This window comes from Magnolia sinica, chromosome 12 (genome assembly GCF_029962835.1).
Source record: "Magnolia sinica isolate HGM2019 chromosome 12, MsV1, whole genome shotgun sequence".
Taxonomy (NCBI): Eukaryota; Viridiplantae; Streptophyta; class Magnoliopsida; order Magnoliales; family Magnoliaceae; genus Magnolia; species Magnolia sinica.
In genome coordinates this window covers 39,090,348-39,112,164 of record NC_080584.1, presented here as the reverse complement: position 1 = coordinate 39,112,164, position 21,817 = coordinate 39,090,348, and the positions used below count along the sequence as shown (strand labels likewise).

The following is a 21,817-nucleotide window of genomic DNA, read 5'->3' as shown; positions in this document are numbered from 1 at the left end:
TCGTGAGAACTTCCTATTAGGTCAAGCTGTGTGGGCCCCACCATGATATATGTAGAACATCAACACCATGCATTTGATTTGTACCCTTTAGGTTATGGGATATCCTAAAAATCAGCCATATACAAAACTCAGGTAGGCCATAGCATCTAAAACTATGTGAAGACATCCTAAAACATATAAAAATACTTAGCGGGGCCCACATGAGTTTTGGATGCGGCTGAAACTTGGTCTAGGCCTCATCCAAGTGGGACACACGTAATGAATGGGTTGGATCTGTGAGTCACATCTAGGTGGACCCGATATATGATATGAATGTTTTAAGGCATGAGTAACCCCTCTCAAGTATAATATGTGGTGTGGCCCACCCAAGTCATGGATTGACTTTATTTTTAAGCCCGTGGCCTACCATGGAACGGTGGATCTGACTGATGGGACAAATCCAAAGTTCAAGTGGACGCCATCTTAGAAAAGAGTGGGATAGTCACACTAACAGTTTAAACCTTCTTAGGGTCCATCGCGATGTTTATTTGAGATCTAACCTGTTTATAAGTTTATGCAGACAAAAAATAAAGTGTATCCAATACTTAGCCGGGCCACACGAGAGGAAACAGTGGAGATTTAGCGACAATCGTTGATACATTAATATGGATACAAAAGTTTTGTATCGGCTTAAATTCTGTGTTTTCACTTCATCTCAGTGAAAATGACCTTATAGACGGTTTTGATGGAATATAAACATGGTGGAGCCTAGAAAGGTTTCAACGGTAGTTATTTCTTTCCGCACTGTTTTCATCTCGTGTGGCCCACTTGAGTTCTGGATCCTGCTAATTTTTGGTTGCATGTCCTGAAATGAGCTCGAAAAACGGATGGACGGGTTGGATTTCTCACAAACATCACAGTGAGCCCCACCCAGAATCCTTTCGCAGGAACCTCTTGCGAAAGGGTTTCGCAGGAAATCCGCGTCCAAGCGCAGGCCCCAGCTCTCTCTCTCTCTCTCTCTCTCATACCGTCTCCTCTCTCTGTCCGTCTCTCGCCCTGGTCCCTTCTCTCCTCTCTCTCTTCCTACAGATCTCTCCCTCCTCTCTTCCTGTCGATCTCTCTCCCTCTCCCTCTCCCTCTCTTCCTACAGATCTCTCTCTCCTCCCTTCCTGTCGATTTCTCTCCCTCTCCCTCTCTTCCTCTCGACCTCTCTTCCCACTCTCTCTCTCTCTCTATCCCCACCTAAGATAATTGTTCCCGAACGCCCTACCCACGCACGTCCTCTCTCTCTCTCTCTCTCTCTCTCTCTCTCTCTCTCTCTCTATATATATATATATATATATATCTGAAGCTCGGTTGAAGGCTACAAATTTCATAAAGATTGAGGTATGTCTCTCTCTCTCTCTCTCTCTCTCTCTCTCTCTCTCTCTCTCTCTCAATCTCCATGCCGATTTAGGGATTTGGGGATTTTTCACAGAAAGATTGTTGGGTTGTGAGGATTTAGGTGGACCATTTGGCTCGGTTGGGTCAGATTTGAGAGTCAACCTGAGCCTGAACCAACTTGAAGAGGACCCAAATTCTCTTTATGAAATTCTCTTATTTTCTCTATGGTAGTTGTAGTTCAATACTAGAGGACTGTTGAGCTTGCTCACAATCTTGCATTTGTGATCTCTAGCATTCGGCTAGAGGATTGTCAGGTCTTTTTCCGCAATATCTTTCTCTTCTTATTGATTTATTTGCGCTTTCGGGTTTGCATCAAGACGTGAATGGAGGTAGTAAGGAAAGACTTGATGATTTATGATCTAACTAAGGTCTGGCCCTTGATAGAGTGGAAAGACAGAACAGGATTCATGTAGCAGACCCCAATTAATTGGGATAAGGTTTAGACGATAATGATGAATAGGAAAAATATGATAAATAGTAAGAATAAATATAAAAACAGCAAAAACTGTGTGATTGTATATGCCATCCAACCCATACATCATGCGAGCCAAACTCTGGTGATGGGATGCCCCAAAAATTAGGGCAAGGGAAAGGTCTAAAAGGATGTGAATGGAGGTAGTAAGGAAAGACTTGATGATTTATGCTCTAACTAAAGGTATGGCCCTTGATAGAATGGAAATGCGGAATGAGATTCATGTAGCTGACCACAATCAATTGGGATAAGGCTTAGATGATAATGATGAATAGAAAAAATATGATAAATAGTATAAATAAATATAAAAACAGCAAAAAGTGTGTGACTATATATGACATCCAACCCACACAACATGCGAGCATAACTCTGGCGATGGGATGCCACAAAAATTAGGCCTATCCAATCATTAGGTGGACTATACCGTAGAAAAAATGGACAATCACTCAAAAACATCCACTGCAGAGTGGTGGCCCACATGATGGTTGGACCAATACTACAGGACTAGACAGGTTGCATGCTAGACCACACCATAGAAAACAATTGCCAGCGACACATGGTGCCATTTGTGCTTGCCAAATGGTGCTCCTGGCGCTCTTTCATTGAGCCATGTCAGGGCTGCAGTGCAGCCGCCAGATGCAGGCAATCCATGTACAACCACCATACAAATCAGGTTTATCCAATCATTATGTGAGCTATGTTGTAGAAAAAAAAATGCACAGCCACCCAAAAACCACCACTGTAGAATGGTGGCCCACATGGACTGGACACAGTGTTTGAATTACATCCGATATTATCGAAATATCTCTGATATTATCTTTATCTCTAACTTAGCGATACCGATAATGCTAGTAGTATTAGAAATTTCAGGTATTAACAATGTATCTCTAAGAATTGTCAACGTATCAATATTGCTAATGTAATCGCCAATGTTTTCAACTATGTAAATTCTAGGTGTCGCTTGTATTGCCATTGCATCAATATCACCAATGTATCGCCAATATTTTCGGCTATGTAAATTTTAGGTAATGCTTGTATCATAAGTGCATCAACGATATTTCAATAATATCGTCGATAGGGCCCCATACGGTAAAGTTAACACCCACTAAGGTGTTACCCGGGTAACAGCTAATCTGCTCGATGACTACGCGTGGTCAGAAAAACGGAAGTCTAAATAACGAAAGAAAATCTTTGGAAAGAGGGTATTCGAAAGCCCAAGCACTCAACCGAACATCCTTCCGTTTGATTCCCTTGATCGATAGAACTGTCGGACGGTAAAATCTAAAGTATCAATCAGCCCTATGAGAAGAAGAGTCGTCTGAATTCTCACACGCATTGGAGCCCTAAAAATGGAGAAGATCGAGATTTCCCCTTCTCACGTCCACATGCATCTGGAGCTCAAGATTTCGATTTTTTGATTGATTTCAACCTAAATAGAGGTATTTTCTTATTCTTAATCTCAGTTAGTGACCTCTATTTCATTTTTTAATGTAGATTTATGGTTTTTTTTTTTTTTGATGTTTTTGATTTTTTTTTTCTTTTTAAAATTGGTGTTTCGGGTATCGTATCGTTTGCCACCGTTACGACCCCGTATCGGGCTGTTTCATGGACGATGCTGGTACGTATAGGGCGATACGTACATGTTTTGGGCGATACGTTAAACCTTGGGCGTGTTCTGATGCAATGTTGTAGAATGAGCCTTTTCTACAACCCTTTGTTGTGTGGGGCTTGCTGTGGTGTGCGTATGGCATGACTTCCAATACGTCCAGGCCATGTGGGCCACCATTCTACAGTGGTGGTTTTTGGCAAGCTGTGCATTTTTTTTTTCTACGGCATAACCCACATAATGATTGGATATGCTTGATTTGTATGGTGGTTGTACGTGGATTGCCTGCTTCTGGCGGCTGTAGCATGATTCCTGCAGCCTTGACATGGCTCAATGAAAGAACACCATTTGGCAAGCACACATGGCGCCATGTGTTGCAGCAGTTGTTTTCTATGGTGTGGTCTAGCATCCAACTCGTCTGGTCTTGCAGTATTGGTCCAACCATCATGTGGGCCACCACTCTACAGTGGATGTTTTTGGTTGACTGTCCATTATTTTCTATGGTGTGGTCCACCTAATGATTGGATAGGCCTAATTTTTGTGGCATCCCATCGCCAGAGTTGGGCTCGCATGTTGTGTGGGTTGGATGTCATACACAGTCACACACTTTTTGCTGTTTTTATATTTATTTATACTGTTTATCATATTTTTCGTATTCATCATTATCATCTAAGCCTTATCCCAATTGATTTGGGTTAGCTACATGAATCTCGTTCTGCGTTTCCATTCTATCAAGGGCCATACCTTTAGTTAGACCATAAATCATAATGTCTTTCCTTACTACCTCCATTCACGTCCTTTTAAACCTTTCCCTTGCCCTAATTTTTGGGGCATCCCATCACCAGAGTTGGGTTCGCATGAGTTGGATGACATATACAGTCACATAGTTTTTGTTGTTTTTATATCTATTTTTACTATTTATCATATTTTTCCTATTCATCATTATCGTCTAAACCTTATCCCAATTAATTGGGGTCTACTGCATGAATCCCGTTCTGTCTTTCCACTATATCAAGGGTCAGACCTTTAGTTAGATCATAAATCATCACGTCTTTCCTTACTACCTTCATTCACGTCTTGATGCAAACCCGAAAGGAAAAGCAGATAAATCAATAAGAAAAGAAAGAGATTGCGGAAAAAGACCCAACAATCCTTTAGCCGAATGCTAGAGATCACAAATGCAAGATTGTGAGCAAGCTCAACAGTCCTCTAGTATTGAACTAGAGACCACTCCCCTTCCCTTCAACAACTACCGTAGAGAAAATATGAGAATTTTATAAATAGAATATTAATCAGCTTGTTTTATTCCATAGGCCATAGGCCCTATTTATAATCAAACCTTACAATCTATAATAAAGGATATGGAATCTAAAAATCTATGAAAAAAGGAAAGCATCTAAATAACAAAGCATTATAATCAAGAAAATGCCTAAAATAAGAAGATACTTAGATAAAAAAAAATATTTAAAATTATTCACTGCCTAAAAATAAAGATATGAAAGAAAGAGTATATTTCCTAATCTAGAGATTTGAAAGAAATGGAAGGTAGAGATTAGCTAAAAAAGAAAAGTGGGCATTTTCTTGTGCACACGTGCAGAATGTGCTCGCGTGAGATGCGGGCCTTTTCTTCAAATCTTTATCAATCAGCATGTGTGACCATTTGGTTGCATCACTTCTTTTTAGACCTTTCCCTTGCCCTTTTAGAAACTTTAACTTGTACCAACTCACTACTAACTGGTGGGGTTCTTGGTTTCCATTGCACACGACCAAACCATCTAAGTCTACTTTCTCTCATCTTTTTACCTATTGGTGCTACTTTTAAATTCCCATGAATGCATTCATTTCTAATTCTATCCTTTCTTGTCTTGTCACTCATCCATCCGAACATCCTCGTTCCAGCTAAACTCTTCCCCAACTGCCAACATTCTGTTCAAATGATGGAAGTTATGGTTAAGTTCGATGGTAGCTGCCAAGCCGATGCAACCCTCCTTTATCCGGGCTGGAGACCAGCACTGAGAGCGCAAAACTTGCATGGGTGCAATGTAATAGACTATTACATTACAATCAAGTGCTTTCTAAAGTTTATCACATAGGTTGATTACAATAAAGAAGTTTTTTCCGATTATTTTAATAAAAAATTACAATACTGTGAGCCCCTTGGGTTGCGTTTGGATGCACTGTTGAATCGTAAATTAGTTCAATGGAGAGGAGATGACTGAATTCCAGTTTTCCTTCTTTAGTATTCATAATGAGGAAGTAGCCCTCAGATTTCAGGTCTGTTCCTTTCAAGCCTGTCTTTTGTTTTGTTTCGTTTTTTTTTCCCCCTATTTCTTGAAAGGTTTCAAGGCTATCTTGAAAGCGATGAAATTGCAAATTTGAACATGTTTTCTCAATACAAGTACTGGGTAAGGTGATTGCAGTTAGGGCTGTCAGTCGGTTGGGTTCGGGTTGGGTCCTATAGTACCTGCACACAGACTAACCTGTTTCGGGTGTTGCCCGGTCTGAGTCTCGTTCTTGAAGACCTGGACCCTGATCTGATCAGTTCTGAGTACCCATCAGGTCTTTAAATCTAGATTTCTAGTTGGTTTGGGTCAAACAAGAGTGTTTTAACATTTGGGCGCATTTGATGGATGGATCTAGATCACATTCATGTGCCAATTTGACACGTGTTGTGTGTAAATGGGCTCCCCTACATGTCTACGGCTTGGGAAACATTATTCCATTGCTAGAATAAACAATGGAATAAATATAATATTGCCATTAAAACTGACCGGATCTGACCGGACTGGACCTGAATGTAACTGGGTTCCAAAATCTGAGACTTGAATCTGACTTGATTACTTGATGAGTCCGACCTAAAAGGACCCGGGCCTGTTAAACTTAAAATCATTGGGTCCATTGGGTACCCATGGGTCAGGGTACCCATTGAAAGCCCTAATTGCACTTTGGTTGTTTCCACTTTCTTGAGTTAGTAATTGCAATCAGTGTTTTAAATATCGACGATATCGGTTGATATATCCCACGATATTTCTTATAATCCCACCTGTGTGACACAAGTAGTGGGATATATCCCCCACACGATCGATCTGGTTAATTTTTTTTTATTTTCAATCTTTTTTCCTGCAAATCGTGTTAAATCAATGTCAAATTGTTACAAATCTATATCTTTTCATGTTTTGCGTGAAAAATCATGGACTAGGAGCTTCAATTTTGAGATTTGGAGGAAAAGGACCGGCTTGCAGAAAATTGGAAAAAATTAAAATTTCTCAATTTCTGGCAAATTGGTTGCAATCTGTGTCCAAACATAAAATCAAACATGTATGTAACCTGATTTAGTGATTCTTCTTTTGCTTTGGAATGTATTGCTTGTGTTTCCACACATCTTCTTACATTTATCAATTATATGAATAAACTTTGAATATGCTTGCATCAATTATGTTAGATAACGCATAGATTAGGACCCCATCAATTCTGTTAGATAACGCATAGATTAGGACCCCATACAAAGAAAACCTATTATGTGCACTTGTTTTTTTTGTAATGTTTTGATTTGTAAGTGTGTATTGATGTCTTTTTTTAACAATCACTGAAATTTCATTGAAAAATTCGACCAATTTCCAATGTTTCCCCATGTTTCCAACAACAACGATACATTACGCGATACAACCGATATATCCCATGCGATAGCCGATACGTATCCGTATCCCAAGGGTGTGATACATAACACGATACCGATATTTCGAACACTAATTGCAATTCAATTCATTGGTTGTCCAGATGCAGACTCGAAGCTTCTTCAAGTGAGGGATAATTTAAAAGCTTTTGGAATTAAAAAAAAAAATATTAAACCAATCCATGCAGATTTGATTTTCTTAACTGGTCATGGAGCCGATTGCTATTGAAGCTTGAATTTGATATACTTTTTTTTATTTTGGGAACTGCTAGGATACTTATTGATGCTATTCAATTTCCTACATCTTTCATTTTTAAAACCACATTCATGTCCGGAAGTTCTCATTCAATTGGTAATGCAAAACTTACCGGGTTGATTCATTTTGTCTTCTCTAGAGGGTCAATGGATCTGGCAACAGAGAATCGGCTAGCTGCATTACTGATGGAAGAGGCAACAAAATTGCGAATGCAAGCCGAAAAAGAAGGTGTTCATGTTTACCTCCGCCAACCCAAAGTAAGGGGTCGACCAAATTCGCGGTTTCTTACTGCGACTGTTCTTGGGGTCCAACAAGGTTAGTTTTGAAATTTTGTAGAAACTTGAGGCCAATATAAAGCACAGGTGGCAGAGCTTCCCGCATTTTTTTGGTTGTTAAATTACTAGTTATATCCATTTTTCATGTAGGATTACCCTTTCCCATTCCGTTTCTTCATCTCTTGGCAAGTCGGCGTCTGCATGTTTGATTAATTCTGAAGTCTTGTCTGTTCTCTTCAGCTAATCGAACTGCGGAAGTCAATGAAATGTGGCGGGTGCGGAAGAAAGAGCTGGAGCTAGATGAGAAGCTGATGGGTATATCTAGAGATAAGGGCAGCGATCGGAGTAGTGGTCGCCGTACTGATCATCCAGAAGGAAGCTCAAGGCGCAGGGAGGGGGATAAACATGCTACTGACTCCTGTGGATCAAGAAAACAGGCAAGTGAAGATTGCAACACTGATGAGGATAGCGGTCTGAGGGATGAAGAGGTTGAAGAATTCTTGCATTCGAGGTTAGAAACCAGCTTCTTTGTGTATATGCACGTGCTTGTGCTCATGAGGGTGAATGTTTGTGTGAATTTGTGCTTGCATGTCTTCTGTGCCTTTAGAAGTTCTTAAGGATTGTTATGCTGTTGAGTGTCAGGGTGAAGAGAGGAAGAGGTGCTATAGGTTCAAGGATGGATGAGCCGGGCCCGTTTCTTCCATCTTCGTCTTCGGGTTCCAAGGGAAAGTTCTTGGCTAATCATGAGATGCGGGTGGTGGAAGAATGGGAACAGCGTGTTCTTGGGCCAGAGAAGCCGTCATTCCTGAAATCATGTGAAACAGTGGATGAAAGCATGTTTGCTCATAATAGGAAGGTCCAGAAAACGGATGTATTGAGCTCAAAGAAGGGACACACAAAGCACAAATCGGAGAAGGGCTCAAACAAGTTACGAGATGAGAACAGGAAAGAAAAGAGGTCTAAGCATCGTCATCATAGTCGATGAAAACAATTATGTTGTAAACAGGATGCATCCACTGCTCGTGCAGATGACTATGTAATCTTGAAACCTGAAAGGAAATCAATTATCTTCAAATAACTACTCTTCTGACTTCTCGAGCATTTGCCCTTGATGTCTGTTAATTAGAGTTTGATCAAACTATTTTGTTGAAAGCTGAACCAGATCCACCATATTGGCCCGATTCGACTGGAACCAGTAGGTTTGCCAGCCTCCCAAAAGACCTGGCGGAATTGGCTTGTTTATTTTCCTGGCTGATAACAAGATTGGTTTCTAAACAGGGCATATTAGTAGCTAATAAAACTGATCTAAGTGATTATCACTCTTCAGTGTTGGGAAGTGGGCCCCATTTTGTTCCACTCCTCCTAAAAGTTATTGAGTGTGGCCCCTTTCCATCAATGGATCTGATCTTGATCCAAAAGTGATAACATTGGCCCTATGTTTCTTTGTGGATTGTGTTCCTTTCATGTGATTTCAGTTCATTTAACTAAAGGGTTTCCATGTAATTCAGCTTTTTTTCCTTTGGATATTCATCATTCTAATGAAGGGTTCAGGTGCACTACGGATTTATTCTGTGCAGCAACCACCACTATTGGTTCTGGGGGTTCTGCATGTGGTTCAAAAAGCAAAGAAGCTATATGGGGAGTTGACGTCATTGCTATAGGGAATTTGATGGGAGGGGCTGTACTTCCTTTTGTGCCCTTGATCTCACTGTAAGTATGATGGAACTTTAACAAACATATGTAGAAAATGCATCCTTACGTTGCCTTGCTTGATACCTTGCATACCTTCTTCCTATATTTTCATTTTTACTTATATTTTCTTATATTTGTAACTATAATATAAAAAGAAATCTTATATTTGTGGAGCTTTGAGAACTCTTGACGAGATCGAACTGCTAGTACAGATTAGGGGTGCACATCCAACCGGTCAAACCGTGGAACCGGACCGGAACCGACCAAACGGTCCAGTTTGGTCTGGTTCTAGAGTGCACCGGTTCCGGTTCCAAAAATTAAAGAACCGTTTAGTTCGGTTTGGGGGTATGTAGAACCGAACCAAACCATGGATCCGAACCGTGGAACCGAACTTAGAACTGAACTGTGGAACCGAACCGTGGAACCAAACTTGGAACTGTGAGTTTACAATATGTTTTAGTTGTATACGGAGAACGTTCGACCTGCAGCAGATAATCTCCAGCAACATTACACTGAAACTATGCACATCCACCTTGCAGTGATTGCCATGTTCTTGAACCATTCAGGTGTGACGTATCCTCTGGTCCCTCTGATGTATGTGGTAGTTTGAGTCTGGTTAGCCCTGAGAAGCTTTGCTAGCCCAAAGTCAGAAATCCTAGCTGTGAAGTTGTCATCTAATAATACATTTTGGGGCTTTATGTCGCAAGGGATGATCTGGCTCCCGCACTCCTCGTGCAAGTATGTGAGCCCTCTTGCAATCTGTGATCTTTGGTTCCAGCTAGGCCTTGAACTGCCAAAGAGGAAGCTTGCCAAAGGGCCATTGGTATAGTGTCCCGTATCGGTATCGGTTGGCGTAACGGTGACCTCCAAAACCGATACGGATACGGGGGCGTAACGGTGATACGGGGGCGTAACGGCCCGTAACGGTGCAAAATTTTTTTTTTGCCAAAAAAATATGGATTAAATCCGGAATATTCTAAGCATTCCAAATATGCATTCATTTATAAATTGGAACATGTTTATGGTGGTGTAACGGTCCACTCTTTAGTGAGAAGTTGTATCGGACTGTCTGATGAATTTATGAACCAGATAACCTGAATTTGACTACAAATTTCATATATTTAATTTTCTAACTATCTACTATCAATGATAGATATATTAGAATGAATGTAATATGAAAATATCTTACATTTAGGTGTTTGCAATTATTTTTGAGGGCCAAAATTCATGCGTAAATAGAAAAAAAATATAAAATGGTACCCCAAATATGTAAAATGCACATTAACATGTTCTACTATGATTAAGACATCATATGGCATCATTAAAACAGCAAAAGAATCATTAAAAAATGATTTTTTGAATTTTCAAAAAAAGGGCCGAAATAAATGCGTAAATAGAAAAAAATAAAAAATATATATAAAATGGCACCCCAAATATGTAAAATGCACATTAACATGTTCTACTATGATTAACACATCATATGGCATCATTAAAACAGCAAAAGAATTATTAAAAAATGATTTTTTGACTTTTCAAAAAAAGGGCCGAAATAAATGCGTAAATAGAAAAAAATATTAAAAAAATATAAAATGGCACCCCAAATCTGTAAAATGCATATTAACATGTTCTACTATGATTAACACATCATATGGCATCATTAAAACAGCAAAAGAATCATTAAAAAATGATTTTTCGAATTTTCAAAAAAAGGGCCAAAATAAATGCGTAAATAGAAAAAAATATAAAAAATATATAAAATGGAACCCCAAATCTGTAAAATGCACATTAACATGTTCTACTATGATTAACACATCATATGACATCATTAAAACAGCAAAAGAATCATTTAAAAATGGTTTTTCGAATTTTCAAAAAAAGGGCCAAAATAAATGCGTACATCGTAAAAAATATTAAAAAAATATAAAATGGCACCCCAAATCTGTAAAATGCACATTAACATGTTCTACTATGATTAATACATCAAATGGCATGATTAAAACAGCAAAACAACCATTAAAAACTGATTTTTCGAATTTTAAAAAATGGGGCCAAAATTCATGCGTAAATAGAAAAAAATATTAAAAAATTATTAAATGGCACCCCAAATCTGTAAAATGCACATTAACATGTTCTACTATGATTAACACATCATATGACATCATTAAAACAGCAAAATATATTAAAAAAAGTATAAATACCTATTTTTGACGAATTTCTGAAAAATGGCCCACCGAGCTTTGATTCAAAAAAATCTATAATATAATGTGTTTTTCTATCAAATACCTAGCTAAGGTTGGTCGAAATTAGTAGTAGAAGGAGTTAGAAACAGTTTGGAAGCAAGAGGTTTCAAAAAAACAGCAAAAACAGAGCTAAAAAAAAAAATTACCGTTTCGGGCCCGTTACGGCCCGTTACGCCCATATCGGCCCCGTATCGCCCGTATCGGGTACAAAAAATCGAATCGGCCGTTTCGGCCCCGAAACGGGTAACGGTTCGCACCGTTACCGTTACGTATCGGCCGATACGGCCGATACGTAACCGATTTGGCATACCATGTCATATACTCATACACCAGCAGCCGGTGGGGCCCCTAATCGCAAAATCCTAACAATTGGACTAGATTCTTATGATGAGTTCGGCTGATTGCACTCACTTCGGTCTTGAATTCCTTCTCAGCTTCTTTCACCACTTTATCTAACCTTTTCACTGCCACAAAATTTGCACGTTCCGATTCTAGCAGGCCTTTATAAACATTGCCACAGGAACCCCTCCCGAGTTCTTCCTTGAACCCATCTGTGAGTTTCTCCAGCTCCATGTATGTAAAAGAGCGGAGATTTACTCCAATCAAGCTGGAATCTAGCTGGATTTTCACTAATTTTTTATGATTTGTGAAGAAAATAATCCACAAAATCAATGATAGGAGGAAGAAATTGAGAAATGTGGAGCTGCCCAAAATCGCTGATATGATGAGTATTGGGGTCTGATTATCTTTCTTTCCTTTGCTTGAGCCAGGTGAAGAAAGAGGTGGAGATGTGTAACTACCTCTTTCCATTTTGATCGGTGCTTTTCCACCAACACTAGGATTATAAAAAAACCCAGAACCGTGGAACCGATCCAGAACCGAACTGGTTTTCACGGTCCGGTTCCGGTTCAGTTCTAGGGTGCTGACGGTCCGGTTCCGGTTCCAAAAATCTGAGAACCGTAAGGAACAGTTCAGTTCCGGTTTCACCCCAGAACCGGACTGAACCGAACCGTGTTCACCCCTAGTACAGATGCTCCTTTTCAAGGCCAATAGAATGCATTAACAATATGTGTGGAGACTTGAATAGTACATTTGGGTGTTCCAGGTTTGCAAGGCCAAGAGGATGAACTCTGACCGAATCAGAAGCCTAGTTATCAGAACTCCATATTTTTTAGAAAAAATCTCATATAATGGATCAAATGTTTAAAACTGTATATTTCAAAAGATTGGTATACCGTTTTTTCACGAAATTTCCTTTCTCCTAATTTTTATTTTTATTTTTTGTTTTTGTTTTTTGGACGATTGAAACCGAATTTGACATGAACGTGTCCTGTCCCATTTTTTTGATGTTTGTCGTTTTGCTAACCATGATCACGGCTGAGGAAAGAACAGGTCCCAAGCCATGAAGTTTCATAAGAAAGGGGCCTGTCCAATGCTATGCGCCTGTTCAGATTTGGGCAAAGTCGTGTCATGACAGGCATTCATGTCGCAAGGCTAGCTGGTCATGGACATGCTGTTGCTGACTAGTTGTTTTGCCCTTTGTTTGTTAAACACCCTAGATTATGGACTGGACAGATTGTGGCATTTGTGGGGAAATTAAAATTTGGTTGGTACAAATGTGCTGTGCACATTGGGCACATGTACACATCGACACGTGCTACATTTTTCAGTGCTTGAAAATTGACGGTGGCATGTATGCTCACATGGGATGCTTAAACTTGGATGGTCGCACTCATGGCACATTGAGGCATATCATGTATGTGCATGGATAAATGTGATCCTCATGCACACCAAAACTATAATGTGTCATTGAGAGGTTGTCCCACCTCCCCACCACAGATGCCCAATTCATGGTCAAATGGTCATTATCCATGACTACTAGACTAGTTCAAACGTGCATTGGTTCTCATTCACAAGGGGCTTGATGCACCATGGACATGTATGGTTGTTAATGACTAGTGGGGACACAACTTTGCCGAATCCAAACAGCCCTCATTGGGAAAATGGTAAAGCAGGAAAGAGAAACCCTCATTGATATAGTTTCTGTCTTCCAGACTGCCCCAAACGCCATGGAAGCTCCACTAACCATGATTTGGTAGTACACCCAAATGCACCAAGCGGAGGGAGGGAGCTTGAAAGTAAGTGAGACGTGCATGTTGTAGCCTAAGAATCTGTGTGGATAGTCTCTCTTGGAACACTTGTCTTCATTTTTCAATGGCTTGTTGCTTCCAAATTTTCTAGGTGGAGTTACCTTTCAATTAGAAGATACAAAAGTAATTTATGGTTCATAAGCCCTTGTATTCAAAGTTGGATATATCAATGGTTCCTTTTTATATTGTTTATTGTGCTCCCATCTGATCCATTTTGCTGCAACATCTGCTATCTCATTCCCCTACACTTTCAGGTGTAGCTTTAAAACATGGGATTGGGAAGCCTGATGCATATAGTCGAGAAGGTTTGTGATGGTACTGTTGAAGGCCCATCTTTTAGCGGGCATGCATCTCTCTTTTCTTCCCCATGATTCCATCATACAATGCCGCTCTATGCTTTCACTTGTTGTGTTTTGTATGTTCAAGACTCAGAACAGTATTGTAGACCATTTGGACTACTTTGATGTTCAGCTCCTGTGCGGAGATGTGGGGCTCATGCTGAGTTGTAATGGACGAAGTACTGTAATGGATTGCATAGATCTCAACGGCAGCTTTGTCTTATTGATGGATCCTTCTCTTCCGTCCTAAAACTAAATACACAAACTGAAACCAGTCACATCTCTGTTAAGATTTATTCAGGGGTCAACAGCTATATTGTCTTACAGTTGGTGTTTCAAGCATATCTAGTTCTTCATTTAAATGCATGTGGAAGAGAACCTATGGAAAATTCCTTGAATGGGTTTTAGGAAGAAATCTTAGTCGAAGTTGGGCATTATCACCCTTCATGTGAATATGAATCCAGATTGGGATGAACACTGTTAATTTCACCTGAATTTTCAAGTTTGTCGTTGATTAAACTATTTTAACTGTATGTACAGGTTTTGGAAATTCATATTCTAGGTATCCATCAAACAGGAGTCGAACAGAATCAGCCTTCTCCCATCTTCGGCATTGTCAAGTAATTTTGGTTCCTCTTGTTTTTCAACATGCTTCATGTGCACCAAGAACACAAAATGCTAATTCAATTGAGTTGACTCAGGGGTACAATGAATCCATGGTAAGTTCTATTTGAATAACACGCATGTGTCTCACATTCCCGGATATATTGTTGAGAAATTGTAGTCCTAATGCACCAGATATTCCAATTTCTGAAAGTGGGTTCCATTCTTGGTTATCCATTTGATGACCTGATGGGAACCGCTGTGGGATGCCCCCAAAATCTCCTACTATGAAGATCCTAACCCTTCAATCTATTCGGCTACAAATAACCTGTTTGTGACACAGCCCTGCTTTGGAAAAGATGCCAACGAGTGCCAGGATGGTTCTTATCTGAAGATTTTTTGGGGCATTCACCTTTCACAGTGGGGGCCTTTCATATCAACAGTCTGGGTCTGTGGATCATTTGCCCTGCCCTGTTTGTGTTGAACACAGACTCTGGCATTGTGATGGAGAATAAGCAAATGCTTAGAAATTAGTTAGAAACTGCATATGTAGCTTATAAGCAGTGTTCGAAATATTGGTATCGCATTCTTGGGATACTGATACGTATCGGTTATTGCATGGGATATATCGGTTGTATCGTGTAATGTATCGCCGTTGTTGGAAACATAGGGAAACATTGGGAAATTGGTTGAATTTTTCAATGAAACTTCAGTGATTGTTAAAAAGGACATTAATACACACTTATAAATCAAAATATTACAAAAATCAAGTACACATAATATGTTCTCTTTGTATGGGGTCCTAATCTATGCAGTGTTTAACTGAATTAATGCAAGTATATTCAATGTATATTCATGTAATTTATAAATGCAAGAAGACATGTGGAAACACAAGAAATATATTCAAAAGGAAAAGAAGAATCACTAGATTAGGTTATATGTTTGATTGATGCTTAGACACAGATTGCAAACAATTTGTGAGAAATTTTGATTTTTTTTTTTTTTTTTAAATTCCACAACTCAATCCATCTCCTCCAAATCTCCAAATCTCAAAATCGAAACTCCCAATCCATGATTTTCTATGCAAAATGTGAACAATCATGGATTTGTAACAATTTGACACTAATTTACTATGATTTAAGGAAAATAAAATTATCGAAATTCGAAAATGCTCAGCAGATCGAACATGTGAGATATCTCGCATTACTTGTGCATTTCATATCGCACTGGTGGGATACAAGATATATCGTGGGATATATCAGCCGATATTGTCTATATTTAAAACTCTGCTTATAAGTAATTCAAATTAAACTGGCCAAATTATTGGTCCTAGTTTTGATGTATCAGAACCAAAAAGTATGTTTATTTGATTATTTCGGAATCGGATTGGTGGAAATTTATTGGACATTTGAAAATGAAAGATATCCAATGGTCCCATTTCAAAAAACAGGTGTCAGAAGTTATGATTACATAAAAAGTCTGATTTTGGGAAACTTACAGGTTGTTTGGCTCTCTGGAATCTTGAAAACAGATTCATAGTGAAAGAGATTGCATCTTTGGTGGTTGGGCACTGGGAAAGCTATTCTTATAAATCCAGCTCGTGTTTGATGCTAGGAAAACTATTCTTATAAATCCAATTTGTGCTTGTACTCTGAGAAACAGTTGTCAGGTGAAGACGACTTTTCCATCGTATTTCCCAAAATTTTGGACCCATCTTAAAGAATAAAGGTTCAAATTTTGGGAAGTAAATTTCTGATTCAAACCTAAATTTAGCCTCTCACTAATGGAATCCATTTCCATGGTGCTGGATTCACACCTGGGAAGTGGATGGTGCTTTACACAATTTAGTTGGTTCCATTTGAAATAATGTATGTCATGTGTATGCATAATCTCTGAGTGTGCACATATCAAGCGTGGTTTCCTGCTAGGTAATGAAATAACTGCTCTTCTACAGAATGAGTGCATCAGGAACATGCAATTTCTCAAATATAGACTTTTTCAAAGACAAATGAATAAAATCAATTATCCCAAAATGACCTTCCAAAAACAAATCAAAACACGAACAACATAGGACTGAGTGCATTCACAGGCAATCTAAAACGCTTTTGAGGCGTATTTTCATTCTTCTAGGCCTGTCGGGTGTGGTACTGGCTTCACAGTGCATTGAGGTATTGGATCCTTCTATTCTGCCTTCTGGAAGATGGCGATTTGCATGATGCTGTCCCGTGTTCTTAAATCCTCTACTTCTGACCTGTCCTATATTCTTTAATCCCTTGCTTCTGAGCGGTCTCTTGTTCTTTTAGTTCGCTTCTGATCAGATTTCAATAATGTACGTCCATCATCACAAAGATTAGGAGACTGGCCCATCCCTGTGAATGGATCACTTGCGTCGGCTCGTTTCTTGTCCTTTGATTGAGTTCGCAGTATGTGGATTTTTCATTTCACCCACTCCAATCTTACAAATGACTAATTCCAATTCTTCTTCAGCCTGCATGGTTATTATAAAACAATAACCCTTGTATCATTATTTTTCATATGAGAGAAAAATGATATGATGGAATCATTTTTTTTTTTTAATCATTTAGATTATGTTAGAGATTATCTCATAAGAGAGTAAATGATTTTTCTTCGAGCAAGTTCTCTTGTTTCTTCTAGGGGGATTTATAGTATGAGATTAGAGGACTATTGAGTTTGCTTACAATCAATGTTTTCCGTATCGTTATCGCCTAATATTGCACCTTAGGATATGAATACATATGATATCGGTTATTGCACGGAATATATTGGTTGTATCGCGTAATTTATCACTTTTGTTTGGAAACATTAGGAAATTGGTTAATTTTTTATATATTATTTTTTTCAGTAAAACTTTAGGAATTGTTAAAAAAGACACCAATACATAGAAAAAAAAAAAAAAAAAAAAAACTAATCACAAAAAATAAGTGCATGTAATAGGTTTCCTTTATATAGGGTCCTAGTTTATGCACTGATTGAACTAATGCAACTATATTTAAAGTCAATTAAAAAATTATAAATACAAGAAGGCATGTATGGAAACTCAAGCATTACACTTGAAAGCAAAAGAAGTAGAAAGCTAGAATATACTTGTGGATTTTGAAAAAGAAATATTTTTAACACTTTTAATTGTTTTTAATTAAAAAAATTACATGGCTAAGAATGTGTAAATCAGGTTATATACATGTTTAATTTCATGTTTGGATGCCAAGATTCAACTGATTTGGAAAAAAATATGGAGAAATTTTGATATTTTCCATTTTTTCACAACTTGGTCAATTTTCCAAATTCTTGAAAACATGCAAAACATGAAGAATTATAGATTCTTTACCATTTGACAGTATTTACAACATATAAAATTGAATTAAAACTAAAAACAAGCACTTTATAAAATTCGGCCCTAAAAAGCTTCTTATCGCAATTTTAGAGAAAGTTTGAAGATTTTCTTTTAACAAATTAGAATGAATTGGTCCAAATCACCTTAAATGTATTGGGAAGATGTTTTTTCTTTTTTAAATTATTTTTTGTCATTTTTGAGGATTTTTTAATAGAAAATAGCATCGGTTTCCCTTTATCCCTCTTGATATTTCACTCGATATGAACATATTGCATGATACATTAAGAATTTATATGGGAAAGTGTGGATAGATATCACGATATCCACGATATTGCGCGATATATTGCATGATACCATGAAAAATAGATATTAAAGTTGGTTTTGCATCGCCTCATTGGGATAATAGATATATCAATGATATCGTAAGATTGAAAACACTGCTCTACACTGCTCACAATCATTACATCCTTTTTTTTTATGTGATTCAAACTTTCCATCTAATACATTGAACTTCACTACAATTGGTTTCTTCCCCCTGATCTAATTGCATTATTTTTGGTATCAAAACAAGTTTTGCTTTTATGAGATTATTTTCTCTTTTAATTTTCATCTTCCCCATATTTCTACAAAATTTGGTCCAATCTTCATCCCAAACCTACCATCAATTTCCTAAATTAGGCTATTATTTTAGACATTCCATTATAAATCATATACAACCTACATCTTACTTAAGCCATCGCCCTCTATCTATCGTAAATAGTACAAAATCTTACTAGTTGAACTAATTTATCATATATCCAACCTTTCCAAAACCTTACACACACACACACATATATATCAAGTGGTTGATTTAATAATGAAATGATTGGATAATATGGAGGGTAATTTCATGATTAAAGATAATACTCGGGAGCAATGGGTTATTGTTCTTGAAGAAGCGGGAAAGAGAATTAACTAGAATTGTCAAACATTTATTAAGGCCTTGAGGGGGACTTGGAAGAATGTTGATTTAAGGCTTCTTTGCCAAAATGGTGACTTCCATGAGGAGTATGAGCTGAGCTACGGATCCAACAACATGTTTGTGGATCCATGGTTGCGCAATCAAAAGCATGAAGAATGAACAACCCCCGACAAAACTATCTAAATTATCCTGAAGGAGGGTCAAATGAGGGTCAAATGTTCACACGGTAGATCTCGCCAAGCATGTCAAGGTTGAAGTTTTGGATTATGATGGTACGAAATGGAAGAAGCCATAAAACTATATTTTGTTGCCAAGAAATTTAAGGACGCAACCCAAGATTGGTGGTACGCTATCGAAAAAGACTTACAGTGATGTGAAATAAAAGAGAGCTTAAAGCATTGTTTTCTGTTGCTGAATTATGAGACGACTTCCTTCTGGGAGTTCCTTATATTACGACAAAACACTCACTATGGAGGAATACACATAATGTTATTATGACTTTTGATTCATTGTCACCCAACAAAGACCAAAAACAACAAGTGGCAAGTCATTGTAGTGGACTACAATTTAATATTTAAAGAGAACATGTGACGGCTTAATAACGTGGGCGAAGCATATCAGATGGCTCAAAAAGTACATGAGCAAAAGTTAGTGATAAGACGTCGTAGCCCTCAAGTCGGGGGCTGTACATCCACCAAACCTATTGTAAGTGGCTCCACATGTATCTGCAACTTGTTGCACCATGCAATAATTTTCCTTGGGGATTACAAAATTAGTCAGAACATCTCTTTTCCAAAATGGTAATACAGAGTGAAAATCTATTATGACAACTTAATTGAGGTACTAAAATTTGTTTCAAATATGGTAGATGTGGACATTATAGGATAGGGTGTTACTCTTGCAATCTCTATTTTTATAAGCGACAAGATGGTGCAAGTACAAAGAGAATTATGTTGCGGATCAAGTGAGAGGTGAATATGAAAGCAAACCAAAAGATGAGGATTAGGAACTTGACGAAGGCATATATGGCCTTAAGGAAAATAAGTTATTATTGGTGGTTACGAGGATTATAATGACACCAAAAGAGGAGTCCCAAAAAAGTCTGGTCAATATCTTCCATATACGAGTATAGTGTGGTGGAAAGGTTGTCCAGGTCATTATTGATGGAAGCAACATTATTAATATGGCCTCATAAAGTATGGTGGACAAGTTGAAGTTGAAAACTCAAAAGTATTCCAAGTCATAAAAGATTGCGTGGGTGAATTATTGAGGGTTAAATATTGCACATTATCTTCCATTTATATCTTGGTTTTATGAACATGATAATACTTAATGTCCTATTTTACTCATATTTGTGTTACAATGTGAATTTAAGAGCTTTGATTGGAAAATGTGCTAAAAGTATGGATTTGATGCTCAAAAGATTACCAAAGCAAAGAATGGATCTTAGGAGACAAAGATTGAAGATTTTAAGGTCCCAAGATTCAAGAAAACCAAGTAGAGAAGGAAAGAAGTCAAAAAGAACAAATGCAGAATTCACATTGACTGTGTCATCAATTATCGTTCGATGACATTGAATTTATGGATGAAAATCGAGTTGGTCGCTGGACAAATTGAAGACATTTCTCGATGACATCGAAGCTAGTTCGATGACATCAATATTCTTGTGGATTTTCGGCAAAACTCGCTGGACATATTGGGCACAATGTTCGATTACTCGAAGGCCTCCGCAATGATATCGAAGATGAATAACATGTTCATCCTTGTGGCCAACCGATGCTTTGAACTTTCTTTATGTTGTCACAAAGAATTGCTTTGGTGTGATATCATTCCAATGAAAGTCAAACACACATGCTTTCCATGAGGTCGAGCTCCATATGCTTCACTATGATGTATGTTGGACATCCACATCGTGTATCTGGTGGCTCCCCTCTAGGTTATGGGATATCTTAAAAATTAGTCATATCCGGAACTTAGGTGGGCCACAAATGTAAAATCATATGAAATCATGGCTAAAAAAATGTAAAGCACTTGGTGGGGCCCACTTAAGTTTTAGAAAAGCCTGAAATTTGATTTGACTATTCATCTAAGTAGGACAATATAATGGATGTGTTGGATGTCTGAACCACATCTCATAGGCCTTATAAATAATCAGGAAGGTTTCAATGGGTGGGCATCCACTCAACCGTTGTCCATGCTATGGCCTACCTAAGTCATGGATTGATTTAACTTTTAGGCCCATGACCCATCATGGAAGGGTGCATCTAATTGATGTTGTGGATGTCCAAAACACATCATGGTGGGGCCAGAAGCTTTCATGAGTTCAACCTCAGAGAGAGAGAGAGAGAGAGAGAGAGAGAGAGAGAGAGGAATTCGAAAAGACAAAGCCGGCTTCCACGGTAAGAGTATGACACAATTTGGGGAGGAAAGTTGAGAATGCAGAATCATTCCACGGTAAGAATATGACACAATTTGGGGAGGAAAGTTGAGAATGCAGAATCACCAATGCTCTAATAGGATGTAAGACTGATCCAACTTGTGATGTTGTGATGTTTCTATCTAACACCTAAGATTCGGGACACCTGTCTGAATTTCAAAATTTGGTCCCCAATGAACTACCCAGTGAACCAAAATTTTCACTTATACATGTCATTCAACATGCAATTAGTTTAATACCTGGAGTGTTATTACTAAATCGTATAATATGCGGAATGAACTCAATAGAGCATGCAGAGCTTTATTGATGAGTGGGGAATTGCTGGCAAGGGAATTCATTT

General features: G+C 38.2%; 1 protein-coding gene and 1 long non-coding RNA gene across 5 annotated transcripts; both read left to right on the top strand.

Moving 5' to 3' along the window:
• The first annotated feature begins 1,000 nt into the window (after positions 1-1,000).
• On the top strand, positions 1,001-8,796 carry LOC131221245 (uncharacterized). Of its 4 annotated transcripts, XM_058216442.1 has the most exons (5): positions 1,349-1,365; positions 5,400-5,542; positions 7,569-7,744; positions 7,945-8,215; positions 8,312-8,449. In XM_058216442.1, the coding sequence occupies exons 2-5, from the start codon at positions 5,532-5,534 to the stop codon at positions 8,319-8,321; spliced, it is 468 nt and encodes a 155-aa protein (XP_058072425.1). In that variant the 5' UTR covers positions 1,349-1,365; positions 5,400-5,531; the 3' UTR covers positions 8,322-8,449. The 4 variants fall into 4 exon arrangements, with proteins under 4 accessions (XP_058072423.1, XP_058072425.1, XP_058072424.1 ...); XM_058216440.1 differs by lacking the exon at positions 5,400-5,542 and having other exon boundaries at positions 1,001-1,365; positions 8,347-8,796; XM_058216441.1 differs by lacking the exons at positions 1,349-1,365; positions 5,400-5,542 and adding an exon at positions 2,796-3,333 and having other exon boundaries at positions 8,347-8,796.
• A 4,123-nt stretch (positions 8,797-12,919) lies between these two features.
• LOC131221247 (uncharacterized) lies at positions 12,920-16,570 on the top strand. Its single transcript, XR_009159132.1, has 2 exons — positions 12,920-14,843; positions 16,228-16,570. It is a non-coding gene; the product is annotated as an uncharacterized LOC131221247 (long non-coding RNA).
• The last annotated feature ends 5,247 nt before the right edge of the window (positions 16,571-21,817 follow it).